General features: G+C 36.8%; 2 protein-coding genes across 2 annotated transcripts in view; one reads left to right on the plus strand and one right to left on the minus strand.

Annotated features, from left to right (window-relative positions):
* The window catches only part of rnf13 (ring finger protein 13), a 34,783-nt gene extending 28,061 nt beyond the window's left edge, over positions 1-6,722 (minus strand). Inside the window, exons 1-3 of the mRNA XM_028444435.1 lie at positions 6,517-6,722; positions 4,606-4,838; positions 4,306-4,386 (exon numbers count right to left, since the gene is read on the minus strand). Of these exons, the coding sequence (XP_028300236.1) occupies positions 4,306-4,386; positions 4,606-4,719 (195 nt within the window). The 5' untranslated portion in view covers positions 4,720-4,838; positions 6,517-6,722. The remainder of the gene's footprint in view (positions 1-4,305; positions 4,387-4,605; positions 4,839-6,516) is intronic.
* Positions 6,723-9,268: 2,546 nt separating this feature from the next.
* Positions 9,269-14,225, plus strand: LOC114461696 (protein ANKUB1-like). Its single transcript, XM_028443983.1, has 6 exons — positions 9,269-9,419; positions 9,666-9,806; positions 11,122-11,338; positions 11,420-11,534; positions 12,149-13,051; positions 14,129-14,225. Exons 1-6 carry the CDS (start codon positions 9,315-9,317, stop codon positions 14,223-14,225), a joined length of 1,578 nt encoding a protein of 525 aa, XP_028299784.1. The 5' UTR covers positions 9,269-9,314.
* The last annotated feature ends 879 nt before the right edge of the window (positions 14,226-15,104 follow it).

Genomic DNA, 15,104 nt, shown 5'->3' on the forward strand with positions numbered 1-15,104 from the left:
AGCTGTCCTTCACATTGTCACCTTTGGCGGCCACGCCTTGGTGATTATATCACTGTCACTGACTCCCATTCTCGTTCTTCTCCTCAGAAAGGAAAGAGTAGGGCGCCCTCTGTTGTTTGGAAATATCTTTACACAAATCATCAATGACTGCAGTGCACATGAAAACCCAGAAATGGCTAAAACAGGAAGTTAGAGGTTCCTGAATGACAAGACTCGCTTCATATCGCCTCAAACTCGTGACAGACGATGTCCCTGCTCAAACCCCCACAGCACACCGTGCTCAACATTTTGTGGAATGATAAGAGTTTACGCAGCCTGTAATACAACATTCCAGTGAAAGCTCTTAACAAATGGAATTTGAAATGGGTATTTTGTCTTACTATATTAAGACAAAATGGCTTCTTGACCGCCAATTATGTCCACACTGACAGCCTTTTATTTTATTTCGATTTTTATACATTGTTTTTTCTCTTGTGTTATGTAATTCAGAGGGTTTTAATCCAGGCTCTGTGATTTGTTTTATCAGTAATTATTTTGTTATTCGTCATACCTGTTCTCTTTTTTCATGTTGTATTCTCCTTCTGTATTTAAGGTTGCCTTTTAAAATCTGGCCAGGGACATTAGATGAAAACTAGCCTCTTTTGGCGCATGCTGGCTTATTTACAGCATGTCTATGTGCATTGTCCCTTTTAAATGATCAATGAATGGAATGAAATAAAATGAAAACTTTGGTCGCTTGTACTAAAGTTAAAAAAAAACACTAAAAAACTAAATCTGTCATGAAGCACGACATGTTTGCAAGTTGTTGTTTTTTTTTTAACCCTCTTTGCACAACTATGTAGCTGTGTGGGTCAGAGGAAAACTTAGGCAACATTTAGTTACACAAATAACTGATCGTACCACAGAAGGAAATGACAATCACAGAATGAGAAAACAAACCAAGGGATTAGCCATTTGGAAAAACATGTTATTTCCTCTGGAGTCTAAAACGTTGACAAATAGTAAGAATTATTTTTACACAAGAGATCAGAAAGCTCATGCAATGTTTTTTGACTACTTCAGGATTTGTAACAAAAGCAAAGATGATAACAGTACAAATAAATTAATAGAGGGACAAAAGAGGCCGAACCCAAGTTTAGACTGTAAATATTCTTTAATATGCCTTTTTGCTCACTGAGAGAGCAGCAAAGCAAACCGTTTGCACACCAAAATGGAAGGTCAAATACAAAGAATGTCATTGTTCAACTTCTCTGTGATTCTATTTGTTTGAAAACTAGAATAAATTTACATTCATCTATCAAATTTGCTTGCAGCTTTGCTTAGGGTTGAAATACGGTTAATCTCACACTCAGAGCCTTTAAAAATCAGCATCCACTAAATATTTTGAAAGACCAAGACCTGTTGTAAATAATGTATTACATATGTCCTAGAAAATAATATAAATGTGTTTTTATTCATTAATGTTATTAATCAAAGCGAGTTGATGCATGTAATAAGCCTTGACCAACAAATGAGAATTAGGAATGAAAAAACACCGGTATGTAATTGAGCCAACATTCCAGGGAAGTGCTTTTGTTTTGTTACTGAATTAGAAACATGCACAGAAAAATTGGGTTTATCTCCTAAAAGTAAAGTCTGATGCTGTCGAGTCCGACCCATTTATTAAGTTTGCTGTACAATTAACTAGTTTCTAGCAGGCTGTTCAATCAGTGCTCATTTATGATACTTCTGATACTTTCTGTTGAGGATGTCTCTCGTCTACGTTGTGTACTTAGTTTTCTGAAGTGTCCATGAATGCCTCTGGAAAAGGAATCAAAAAAAAGGAGTCGACAATTTTTTTAAATTTGCTTTTAAACACCACTCAAAATAGGCTACAACAATGATGACTCACGGTGAGAACAGCTTTTAAACAACTCTGAGGGAAACTTGTGATTTGTTCACTCGGATGTGAAGTAAAAACATGTGAGAGAACCACCTGACTGATACTTCTGTTTTTAACCATTCTATTTGACATTTCACATTCAGATTCAATTACAACTCAAATAAATTGATATGCAAAAGCTTAAAAAATTATTTCAGCTTTTTAACTTAAAGCAGAACTAAGTAACTTGCGCTTAGCACTCCCCCTAAAGGTCCCTTTGTTTATGTCACTGTCGTAAAAACAAAGGTCTTCTCTGCCTTTTTTTTGCTGGCTCCACCATGATATAAGTTTGAGAAAAATGAATGTGTAGACAACCGTGTGCAGCCACGGGGCTGGTCATAATCTAGCATTAGTGTGTATTGGGCTGCCGTTAAGCAGTATGTCTTGTCACCGGGTCGGAGGCAGCAAAGTTGCAAGTGTGGTTTTCTGGCCAGAGACAGCAGGGGGGATGAAAGACCCCCACAATCACCCCACAAACACTTGTATTACCCTCACAGGGACTACGAGGAAGGATTTATTAAGGTGAAAAAGTTACTTAGTTCTGCTTTAAAGATTAAAAAGCTGCCCTTTAACCTTTTTTAATATATATTTATACACAAAAAAAACAAAAAAAACTTTACTGTATATATTCTCGATCTAAACGTTGAATTTTTGAAAACTTAAAACTTCTTAAGGTGACAATGCGTCATCAGTACTGGGCAAGTCTAAAGGTAAGTGTTAAGCTATTAAACAACTGTTATAGTCAAACATTTATAGTGATAATTTCATTCATCGACATTTTAGAATAAAAAGCTGCAGATAAAAAGCAGTCTTTCCATCTCCTGCTGTGCTTATTTCATTTAAATTCTGTTACTTCTGACAATTCAATTTGACAAACCTCATGTGCACATACATCGATTGACAGTCAAAGCACAGGTTTAACAACACATTCCCTTAAACTGAAATACAGAGCTTCAACATTTATCGGGACTTAAACTGATAATATTAGTCTACAAAATTTTCAATTAACCCTTTCTTTTAAAAAGCCAATGTGGTGTTTTGGTCTTTCAGCTCTACTTTGAAAACGGTTTCATTTGTTCACTAATCCTGTTCTCAAGTGTAGCTGTACTTTAATGCAGAAACATCAAATCCTCTAAATCCTTTGTTGAGAGGGTAATGCGCAATATACAGCAGTTGAATCCAGTATAATACTATCAACAGTTTCAAATCATCTCAACATCAAATCCCCAAAATAATGACGTCACAACAGGAGAGTCTAAATAATGTGTTCAGACCAAGCCATGCTGTAGTGAGGTTAAACATAGCAACGCTAATCCAACACAAAAAATAAAATGTCCACATACTGGATACTTATTATGACATGTTCACATTAACAAATACAAAGTATGCTGCAGTTTTGAAGAACAACAACAAAGGAGCTCCTCGGGGAGACGTGTTACCAACTCAGACAGCAGAACATGAATCATTCTATGTTTGAGAGATTCTTGGATTGACCACAACACACCACTGTGTTAAAGCTTTGCACAGAATCTACACAACAAAGTAACAATCTACTACACAAGCAGCTAATATGTGTGTGTTGTCTTATACTGTTCCATTCCATTCATACTCACTACTGCACATTCATATCTCACTATACTATACTATACTATACTATACTATACTATACTATACTATACTATACTATACTATACTACACTGCTTTGCACCAGATACTAACCTGCCTTTTTACATTTATGTAGCTCCTGAATACTTTGAATTTCCCTCGAGATGAATAAGTATGATGAGTATCTATCCATCCATAACTTGTAAATAAATACACATTTCAAATTCAACCCACTTAGTTTTATTTTCAAAGATGAGACAATTTAGTAGGAGGCAACGGAGTGGCAGGGGTGATTGTACAAATGTCAGCTGGGTTAAAAAAAACAACTTGGATTAAGTGAAACTGGATTCTTCGATGTAGACTCTTCCCATTTAAGTGAAGCAGAATGCTGTGAGGTTAGTTAATGACGTGTTGTTGCAAAGAAAGACAAAAAAAAAAACACAAAGAAAGAAAAAGAAGAGAAATAAACAAAGAACTAGTTGCTGATTAACAATCTACAAAATAACAAAAAACATTGATATTTTCATTTCTTGGAGAATTTTAAAAATTGATTTGTAATGGTGCTGAAACCATTAAATAAAATAGGACTTTTTACCTGTACGAGAAAAGTGAATGGTTGGAATTCTGCTGAAAAGAATGAGGTCCAGTAAGGTATTTTGTTGTGTTTTGTAGGCCCTTACAGTTTAACTCTATTAAAGTAAAGCTGTAAAGTCAAAACACGACAGCAAACAATCACCTTTGATCTCATAAACACATGCTGGGATTTAGTGGCACTCACCTTCAGTCCATCACTGGGAAGCCGGTAGCCGAAACGTGCAGGCAAGTCATCAAAGGTCTCCGTCTTGTTGTCAAATGAGTACTAAAAGTTAAAAGAAAAGTAATTTAAATGTGGTGTCTGACTCTAAAGGCCTATGACAGTACAAACACACATATAAATACACTTTAATCTAAGTTATTCAAAGACAATAGTCAAAAGATATTGGTTGATATACAACGCTCTCGACATTTTCACTGTACTGCAGTCATTACAGAGTTGCTTCTATGCATGGCTATGTTGAGTTTTTGTGGAGAAACTCACCGCAGCGATATCGGCCTCCACAGGCAGCAGGTTGAATAAGGCGAAGAGCTGAACGGTAAAGATGGTGTAAATCTGCGTGGCAGACAACATCAGCATTCCCAGGGACAGCAGCATCTTGGCATCACTTAATAATGGCCAGCCGCTACGTCAGTCACTCAAAAACACACACAGGACTAGCCACACACGCACACACACGGTGTCCAATTTAATGCGTTGTACTTCAACTGTCACACCTAGAAAACACACAAAAAGATAAGATCGATTAAAGTTATGACGGTTTAATGTGTTTCAGACAAATCTAATGTCAAAAATAGGAAAATAAATTAGCCATATTATTACAACCAGCTTGCTATATTAAGAAAACTCCCAGTTTGCAAACTAAACAGCCATCAACCATCGGGACATTAACCTAAAAACACTGAAGGTGTGTGGTGGTATCTGGACCCAGGTAGCAGAACCTTTTTTTAGAGGCTCTGATTTTCCGTTTTCCAAATACAGTTTGGGTCAATTACACGTCAATTTACAATTATCTGTTTTGTTTCCCTAATCACATATTATTACTGGATTATAAACTATCCGAAACACCACAAAACCTGCTTAATACAGAATTGAGTCAACTATTGTTATTCATTTCTTATTTCTCAGCTATATTTGTGCTGAATACACGTACTGAAATCGCGCATTATTTGCTGTCTGTCCACTTGCTACACATTAGGCCACCAGTTTTGTGATCTTTCCATTTGAGTTTGTTTAAAATAAAAATAAATAATAATAATAATTCTGCCATTTCCATTTCAAAGAAGTGAATTCCATCTTTTCTGTCTGTTTTACAGATAATGGGTTGTTTTACTTTAAGTCGTGAAAGGTGGCATCCCACGGATGAAGGCCATAACTAATTGTTGTGTGCATCAAACTGTTCCTGCTTAGTTTATCTTTCAGGCCGGGATCAGCATTCCTGTTAAAGCTGCAATAACAAAACTAATATTCCATCTTGTGCAATTGTGTAAATTCCAGTCTATTTTGCCAGCTGTGTGTTGTTCAGTCATTGTTCCATAAAATGAGGAACCATGCACTTAATGGAAGATTTTAAAAAGCACCGGTTAATTTGTACAGCTTTGATTCACAAATGTCTCTCTTTCATATTTGAGTAAAGTATCCATTTAGTATGTAGGCATTTTACCTGTTGGAGGTAAACCTTCAGATTTACTTTAGTGTTTACTTAGACTGAAAACAACTAGATATTGCATTTGAAATGACTTTGTCTTCAGAAAAAAAAAAAAAAACACTCAATCATCTAACTAATCAGCCAAAAGGATGTAGGTTGAAGCAAAAGCTTATAGAAACCTACCCATTACAAAATAATAATAATAATAATAATGATAATAATAATTAAATACAGAAAGAAAATACACGACAAGGCACTCTAGATGATGTTTAAAAATAATAATAATAATAATAATAATAATAATAATAATAATAATAATAATAATAATAATAATGAGGAAACTAATGTTACTTACTAGTTTTACAATACATTCAAAATATATTCTACACAGTTTGTTTTAATGTATAACTTGGTTTAATGGCCATTGCAGACATAATGAACCTGATTTATTTATAAGTGTTGTAACTTCCCAAACAGAAGTGAGCACCATCAGTTCGGACGACACAGATCAGATGATGACTAATTATCAAATGGTACAGTGAGGACATGTTTTAAATTCAATCTGAAACACAAAGACACAGATTAACTGCTGATGTTACAACTAATTAATTACACAATTTACTGCATGCACTACGAACTCACAGCCACGCGCGCACACACACATAAAAAAATAAACACTGTGAGTGTCGGTTGGTCTTTAACGTTAGCATACGGCTAACAGATTAGCTCCCCTTGGGTGTTTTTACCTTTAAACCAGATGACATAGTTTTTATCTCCATTAAATAAGTTCCGGAACGCATCATGGCGTTGCCTCCCTGTGTCTGAGTTGTTTTTGCACGGCAGACAGCGTCGGTAAATACCGTAAACCACGACGTAAGGAATCGGGAGGATCTGATCGCTAACAGTAGTACCATTTAATCCCTCCGCTACCCCAGCTTCAGGAGAGAGCAAACACTTCCGCCCTAAGATAGATCTGATTGGTCGAACGAGCTGTCAGTCTTTACAGACCGGAAATTACTCTAGACGTAAACAGATCCACGTGACAACTTGAAAAAACTTCACCACCATTTGGAGCAGAGATGGGCAACTATTATCACAGCGAGGGCCACAAAACTGTTATTGTCTGATCCGAGGGCCACCTCATCATCAGTATTTATATAAATGACGGGGTTTTGTCATTGTTTTGTGTGTTTTTGGAGTCGTTTTGTGTGATTTATTGTCATTTTGTGTGATTTATTGTCATTTTGTGTACGTGTTTTCATTTTGTGAATTTTTACTGTTTTCTATGTTTTTGCAGTCATCTTGTAGGTTTTTTGTGTAATTTTGATCACATTAGTTGTCTGTAGAGAAGGTCCTGGGTTTTAGCCCTGGGGTGGACCGATGGGTCCTTTCTGTGTGGAGTTTGCATGTTCTTCCCGTGCTGTATGGGTTTCCTCTGGGCAAAAACATGACTGTTAGGTTGATTGGAGTCTCTAAATTACCCATAGGAGTGAATGTGAGTGTGACTTGTTGTCTGTATGTTGCCCTGCAATGAACTGGCGCCCTGTCCAGGGTGTGCCCTTGCCTAACGGCCAATGAGAGCTCGAGATAGGCACCAGCAAAACCCTGAAAAAAGGAACAAGCGGGTCTGAAAATAGATGGATAGTTGTCTTTAGAGTATTTTTGTTGTCACGTCGTGTTTTTTTTTCTTCTTCTTTTTTTCTTCAATTTTGTGTGTTTTTATGGAGTCATTTTGTGTATTTACTTCAGGGGCTGCACAAAATCTGTCCAAGGGTTGCATCTGGTCCCTGGGCTGGGAGTTGCCAATGCCAAGAGTTTAACATCCACTCAAGTCACCAACTATGTGAGCTGCACTATGTATTTGTGGAATTAAAGAAAGCATAAGATAGCAACCGAGAAAAGAAGTGTGGTGTTACATGAGGAAGTCAGGAGTGCCTGAGTAAAGTACAGTGGGTGAGAATGGTGCATGACATGTCTGAGGAAAGTCCCACAGCAGTGAGGTGTGCTGTTGGTGTGACAAAGGCTTTCAAAGTGGAGGTGGGATTACACCAAGATAAACTTTTAGCACTTTTCTGTTTGCAGCAGAAAGGATGACACAGGAGACGTAGAGGATGATGGAAACTACAGTTAGACATAAATAAATCTATTGTGCATTTACAGCTTATACTGTATATATTTATTTAGATTACTGATTTAAGAACAAGCCAAAAACGGAAATAGTTCATTTGATGTTTGATTCTGTTAATTGATTGGTATTGTCTTTAATAAATATTAAAACAATGACATATAAATAAACTTTAAATGGCAAAATCTGATCAAATCAAAATTGCTTTATCATCATGTATGAGGCAAGAAAAAAAAGAACATGTTAATAAAACAAACTGTTCACAAGCTGCCATCCTGTATTTTAGTTTTATAAATGGGTTTACACGCTGTTCCAGCTGACCCCACGATCTGTACAGAAGGACATGCATCAACGTTCAGGGATTTTTGTTCACTGTATTTTTTTTTTATTAATTAATTTTTTCTTCTGTGTGTTGAGATCGGGTTCATTTTACAAAACAAAGAGTCCCCTAGGAACTGCTACAGACTTTAAAAGGTCAAACTCAAACTAGCAGTAACCTGTAAAACTTTACAAAAGAACAATAAAACTATTTCAAATGGTGTTAAACTAGCAGGCAGTCTTTTTGTTTCTCAGTTGGCAGGGAGGGTTTGACGTAATAGGCTTGGGGTTGAATAGTTGTTGTTTTTTCCCTTAAAAAAAATTCCACATAAAACTAAACAAACCTGTTAACAATTGTTTAGCGACACAACTTTCAGACATGACAGAATACTGAGGGAAAGAAGTAGAGACTAGAAAGAGTCTTTGTAGGGTAAATAATAAAATGAGTGTTTAAAGTTCACCAGGTTCTTCTACTGCAGGTGCAGGGTGACAATTACTGTATTACTGCAGGGATACGCTGTTTACCATTTACTGTGAGGATGTTTTAAAGCTGCTGTAAAAACATTGGCCTATCAGTGATACTGCATGTGAACCTGAGATTAAATCTACCTGTAGTTTTGCAGGATACTAACTGACAATAGTCAGAACATTTCTGAATGGCAAAATGCTTGGTAGGTGGTGATACGATAGAAATATTACATTTAGAATACATTTTGAAAAAATCATTTTAAAGGTACCTAGATTAACTGTAAGCTGTTTCCAAGAAGTACTCTCAAAGACTCAATTTATATATATATATAAAAAAAAAAACTAACCCAAAAGAAAACAGGTATTGCTGGTTGCTGCTTTTATCTACAGATTTAAAGATTTCTAAACAAAAAGTGAATGTGAAGACATACAACTCAAAGTTCTATTTTTGCTTCTTTTTATCATGTAAATAGCTTTGTAAAAAAAATGACACTGAATCTGCTTTACATACTTTGTGTGAAAAGAATGAGTAAAGTGTCACGTTTTCTCAGACCCTCCTCCACTCTTTATGTCTTTGCGTCCTACCAACAGACCTCATTCACTGTTGTTGCTGCATAGGAACCATTACAGAGGATGAAAGCTCCAACCATGAAGATCTTCGTCCTCTTTGAAGGTTTTCGGGAGTCATTCGACGTTACTCTAGATAAGAGTGTGATGGCCTTGAAGGAAATGATAAAGGTACTGAACTCAACATCAATCAGATCTGCATGTAGATTCAGATTATACAGATGGCTTTAACAGTTTCTTATCATTATGAATTAAGAAATGCATGCAGGTTTGGGGGCTTGAGCAGACATGAATACCCCGTGATTACAAGCTCATTCCTTCTGTTGTGTTAATATGAACATCGAGAATCTTCTTAAGTACATCTTGTCTTTGCATGTTTCCAGTACACTGTGAACAGATGTCTGCTCTCTGCTGCAGGATAGATTTCCTGTTCGACGTTGCAGTGACAAGCAGACCAGGCAGTACCAGATGAGCTTTGCTGGTGCAACAATACAGGACAGCTGGGCTCTGGGAGACATAGGTGTCACTGCTGGCAGTGTAATCCACTGTCTCCTAAAGGTATTTGTGAATATTAGAGGATGTTCAGACGGTGTCATATTTGTAGAAAGAACAATCAGCAGCACTTCTAATGGAGCTATTCGTATCTTTTTAAAGCTGATGCTGTCCTTTTTTGGTCAAGAGAGCAGTGCTTTGCAGAGTAAAGAAGACAATATCTACTTCAAATTTTCAAAGTTTTTGATGCAAATTTGTTTTTAATCATTGATTTATTATATACATTAAAAAAAAAACAAAAAAAAAAAAAAAACAGCTATTTAAAACTTGTTTTCCCACAGCTTATTGGGTCACCAATGCGTTGTGCTTTCAGTACCTAACCCCTAACTGAACAACATTAATGTTGCTTTTTGAATTAGCAAGTATTGGAATTATTTTGCAAAATGTTTTTCATTTGTTCTTCAAATGTCCTTTCATAATTTATTAACTTTTCATTAAATTATGTGATAAATTCTAGGACTAGGGTGAAAGGGGATGTAAAGAATTTGTAGGAATCTGGTTTTCTGGGAAAATAATCTAATATCTCTTCTGAATTTTGGCATGTACAGAAAACTGTACATTTTCAGAAAGTTCTTTTTTTGGTCTTTCAACATTTCCGATTTATTGAACAATACAGTAAAGGTAAATTAGGTATAATTTATCCTTGCTTAATAAAGTTCTGTTATTACTGGACTCAACTTTGACTTACAGTACTTAAATCCAATTGATGTTTAATTTACTTCATTCTGTCGCTCTTATTTTGGAATTTGCTTTTCTACAGTTGTAGCCAAAGCCAACCACACGGTGGCAGCAGAAGCAGTCCTAAACAAGTTACTTAAGTGCATCATGACCGTTCTAATAGAATTAGGTACATTTGTCGGGTTACAAACAAATGCGTATTAATAATCAGATACAGTTTATTTCTAATGATTTTCTCACTAGTTAGGGTGAAAGCTGTGTAATTATTTGGTATACATTTTTACAATTTTCTTTTCAGAAAAAAATACACTTCATAAAACATATTTTAAGTCCAACTAAAAATTAATTGTAAACTTAAACTAAAATGTATCAGTTTAAATTCATCATGAGCACTTCAGGGAAATGTATCTTATTTAGTTGGTTGCAGTTAATTGAAATAAAAAAATAAAAATTCAAATTTTTTTTTTTTTTTTACACACGGTCACATTTCCTGAAATATGATGCAAAAATAAAGCATCATATTCATTGAAGCAGTAATCTTTTTAGGTAGAACATATGTTTTGAATGAGCCTCAGTCAGTTGTAACTTGCCTGCAGTTGCATTACTATCAACTGTCAATGTGCTGCTGTGATTGCTTTTACAGAGTGACCAACAGCCAGTGCTGTATGTGTTCAACGGTGTGGCAGGAGAAACCCTTTCAATCGCTGGGACTGAGACTCTCCTCCAAACATCAGTCGCCAACCTTAAAAACATAGTGAGTGATATGAGTGGGCTTCCTATCAGCACTTTTATGCTCAGCAGGCCTTCAGGAGTGATACTTTATGACTGCAACCTGCTACAGGACTATCACCTCACAGTGGGTAAGACTGGCTGTACATCTGTGCATCATGTGTTAGTGAGGGTATAAGATTATTAATTTAAAAAAAATATAAAAACTGCAGGCTCCACTGTCTGTCTGAACACATGGGATGGATGGGGACCGTTTCTTCAGGGTTGCCTCTGGGGCCACAGATTGACTGTTCAAAGCCATCTATCAGAGGAGATACAAGTAAAGAGGTCAGAAATGCTATTTTGATTACTTTTAAGATCCTATTTTTACAGGATTGTTTCTTCATTAAAAAGAGCAAAGCTACTTATTACATATTTAGATCCCTTTGCCCAAAATTAAGGTCCCATTTATTCTAAATTGAAAATTATTTTCTTCCTTCATCTACTTTGCATTAACTCCTCAAAATGAAAAAAACATTGCATTCATAAATAATTTATTTTCTAAACCTTTTGCTTTCTCAGCAGTTGTTTCATTTAAAAATGACTGTGAAAGCCAGAATTTGGAATCATGAAGCTCCATTCAGACATCCATAACTTAAAATAAATTATTTTTCTTTTTCCTTATGCACACATTATTTTCTTAAAATGTGTTGTGGCGGTTTTGAATGGAATGAGACGGAGTCAAGTTGTAGGGCTTACTGGTCAAATGCGGACACGGGGTTAATTTGGTCAAAGGGTTTTAGAGACAGACCGGTCTGGGATTCAGAGGTTTCCATGTGTGTGTGTGTCCCAATGAATCTGTAGTTGTTCTGTGCTCTCTGGGTTTTGTATGCTGCTGATAGTGCTGAGCATAACAATGACAGAGTCTCTGAAATCTTACCTTTCTTCCTTTTCTACTTCAGGTTTCAGCTGCAGGTTGCTCTGTACATTGCTGCTAGGTCAGGACACATGGATCTAGCATGCTATCTGTTGGAAAAGGGGGTTCGCGCTGACAAACCAGTAGGCGTTCATCCTTACCGCCAGTGGTGTCGGCAAACCGACCACCAAAACACTGGAAAGTGTCCCATCCACGCAGCTGCAGAGAGAAACCAGCTTCTCATCCTCAAACTCTTTATCAACAAGAACCTTTTGAGTTTAGGTTGTCGAGACCACAGTGGTCGTGACCCTTTGAGGATTGCTGTTCAACACGGTCACAGGGAATGTGTTCGATATTTGGCCGACAAGCTCTGTTCAGTTGTGTCCCTGGTGAATACGTTGATGTCTGTACGAATCTACCTGCAGGTGAAACGGTGGGTGAAGTTGGGAAAAGGGAAGGCAGCCCACAGTCAACGCTGTTACACCAGTACTGCCTTCAAAGCCAAGCTTGGGACTACACTGCTGATAGATGGCTTTAACCACACACAGATGTCTTCAGAACTCAGAAGAGAGGAGAAAGAATTAAAAACAAGAGTGGCAGGGGAAGCTTTAAAGATAATAACACCCATCAATGAAATACTTTCGATATCTAATCCACCCTATGAAACATCAACATCTGTTCTCGCCAGACGGCATGGTGTAAAATCAGAAGAGAGGAGGCAAAGACCATTTGGAAGAAGAAGGGATGATGGTGTGATGGAGAAGGAAAGAGTAAGTCAATGCAGAGACAGGTTTATCCTCCCACTCATTTACACAGTAAAGGTTCCCAGGCAAACACTTGTTGGCCCTTCATCAGGAACTTTAAATATCATGAAATCTTCTCTGGATTCTTCTCACCAATGCAACCAGACATCAAGATCTAAGGCTGTGTACTTCTTTACGTTGGCCAGGTGTTTATAACTTACACTAATTGTTTGATATTTGTGGATAATACAAATTCAACCAGACTCCCGATCATAAATGTGATGGCACTAAATCTGCATCTCTCTAGCACCACTGCTCATTAGAATGTCACTACTAGAATTAATTAAATGTTTATTAGTCCATCTGGAAACGCATTTAGTTTATTTAAGGTAGTGGCTATTCATATGTAGCCGTATCAATATATAATATATATAATTCTATCCGTATGTAGCGCCCCTCATTTGCCAGTTTAGGTGACGTGATGGGTCACGTGATTAAAGCGTTACGTACTTGTACTTCTGTTTGCTATTAATATGTATATTCCTAAACTACATTACGGACTAACTAACCCTAACCGTAACCCTAAACTACGTTATGGACTAAATCTAACCCTAACCGTAACCCTAACCCTAAACTACGTTATGGACTAAATCTAACCCTAACTGTAACCCTAACCCCAAACTACGTTAGTTACTAACTCTAGCCTTAACCGTAACCCTAACCCTAAACTACGTTACGGACTAACTAACCCTAACCGTAAGCCTAACCCTAACCTTCTGAAGTGGTTTTGAATTTGGCAGTGGCTTTCCGTATGGTTGCCGTATCAATATACCGACATTCTATCCGTATACAGCGCCCCTATTTGGCCAGTTTCGGTCACGTGATCGGTCAGTCATTGGCCATTTTAGGCCACGTGACTAAGACTAAACCTTACCCGAAACCTAACCCTAACCCTAAAAATTGTTGCGATATGGAGTTATAACCTAACCCTAACCCTTAACCGAACTCTAACCCTAAACCTGAGACGCTACATACTTGTACTTTGGTAACCGTACCAATAGCACCGGGGGTTGTACGTACGGATAGCCACTTTGTTTATTTAACCTGTGGTAGCACCAATCTTACAATGTTTTTCTGCTACCCTACATACAGTAAAACACAAAAAGGGCTGCAGTGTTCTAATAAAAAAATTAAAAAAAACACAAAAAAATATAATAAACAGGTAAAAGCTGCACATGCACATTCAGTAAGTGACTTTGTTTTTTTTCTTCTTTCTTTTCTAGCACTTTCACTAAGAAGCCATGGATGAAGCAGCTTAAAATTGCACAGACTTTGCTCAGGAGGCACAATTGCCTTTGCCACAGCCAGAATTCAGATTGACAGATGCTGAAATGTAAATACTCCTATAACTTATAAATGTTTAGGATTTTCAAAGTAAGCTGCAATAAAATAGATCGAACTGATATTTCAGGAGTGAGAAACTGTACAACTGTTTAGTTTCTGTTCTTTTGCTTTCATTTCAGTTTTAACACTGTTCATCGTTAATATACTTACACAGGGGCCACCCATCTGTCAATAAGATCGCCAATGGGATCGGGTGGTTTCAGCGCTGAGTATGTGAGTGACAGTGACACACATGAAAACTGCCAAATCTTCTTACTTCTACTCTTTGCACTTGAGTTGAGCTTTTACATAAAATCCTCTCTGATTTTGCCAGCATTCAATGTTTAATGTCTGATGTTAGAGAAATTCCCCTTTTTCTGACGTCACTTTAGCGTTATATTAATTATCTAGTAGGAATTATACCACTCATTCATAGACTGCCTTTTTCATTTACTGTAAGAGATCACACTCACAGTCCACTCACAAATCAACAATAATCCAAAATAAGTAGGATTTTACGAAATTGTTCATTTGAAAAAGAAAAGAAATAAAACTACTGTACATAATGTTGTCGACCTACACATGTACAATCATACAAAGCATTCCTAGGTGAATGAAATATGTTGAATGGAACATAATGTGGCTAAAAATGTCTTGAACCACAGTGTTCAGCATCTGACACTTGCTCTTTCTTTGAAGGAACAGAACGTGCTAGAAGTTAAACTTCTTTTCCAGAAACTTTAAAACCTCGATGTTGACTTTTTTTGCTGCACTTTCCAGTGCTTGAAATCGCTGTAATTCCTATTTCTCTCATGTCTACCATTTACCATTCACGTATTTTGGTTACCGTGACCTTCGACTCTATCCCACAATGCA

Source organism: Gouania willdenowi, chromosome 4, assembly GCF_900634775.1.
Source record: "Gouania willdenowi chromosome 4, fGouWil2.1, whole genome shotgun sequence".
NCBI classification, from domain to species: domain Eukaryota; kingdom Metazoa; phylum Chordata; class Actinopteri; order Blenniiformes; family Gobiesocidae; genus Gouania; species Gouania willdenowi.

Coding starts and splice junctions, on each gene's coding strand:
- LOC114461696 (XM_028443983.1), top strand. CDS start 9,315: ATGAAAGCTCCAACCATGAAGATCTTCGTCCTCTTTGAAGGTTTTCGG. Junction 9,420..9,665: donor CCTTGAAGGAAATGATAAAG/GTACTGAACTCA, acceptor TCTCTGCTGCAG/GATAGATTTCCTGTTCGACG. Junction 11,535..12,148: donor GAGGAGATACAAGTAAAGAG/GTCAGAAATGCT, acceptor TTTCTACTTCAG/GTTTCAGCTGCAGGTTGCTC.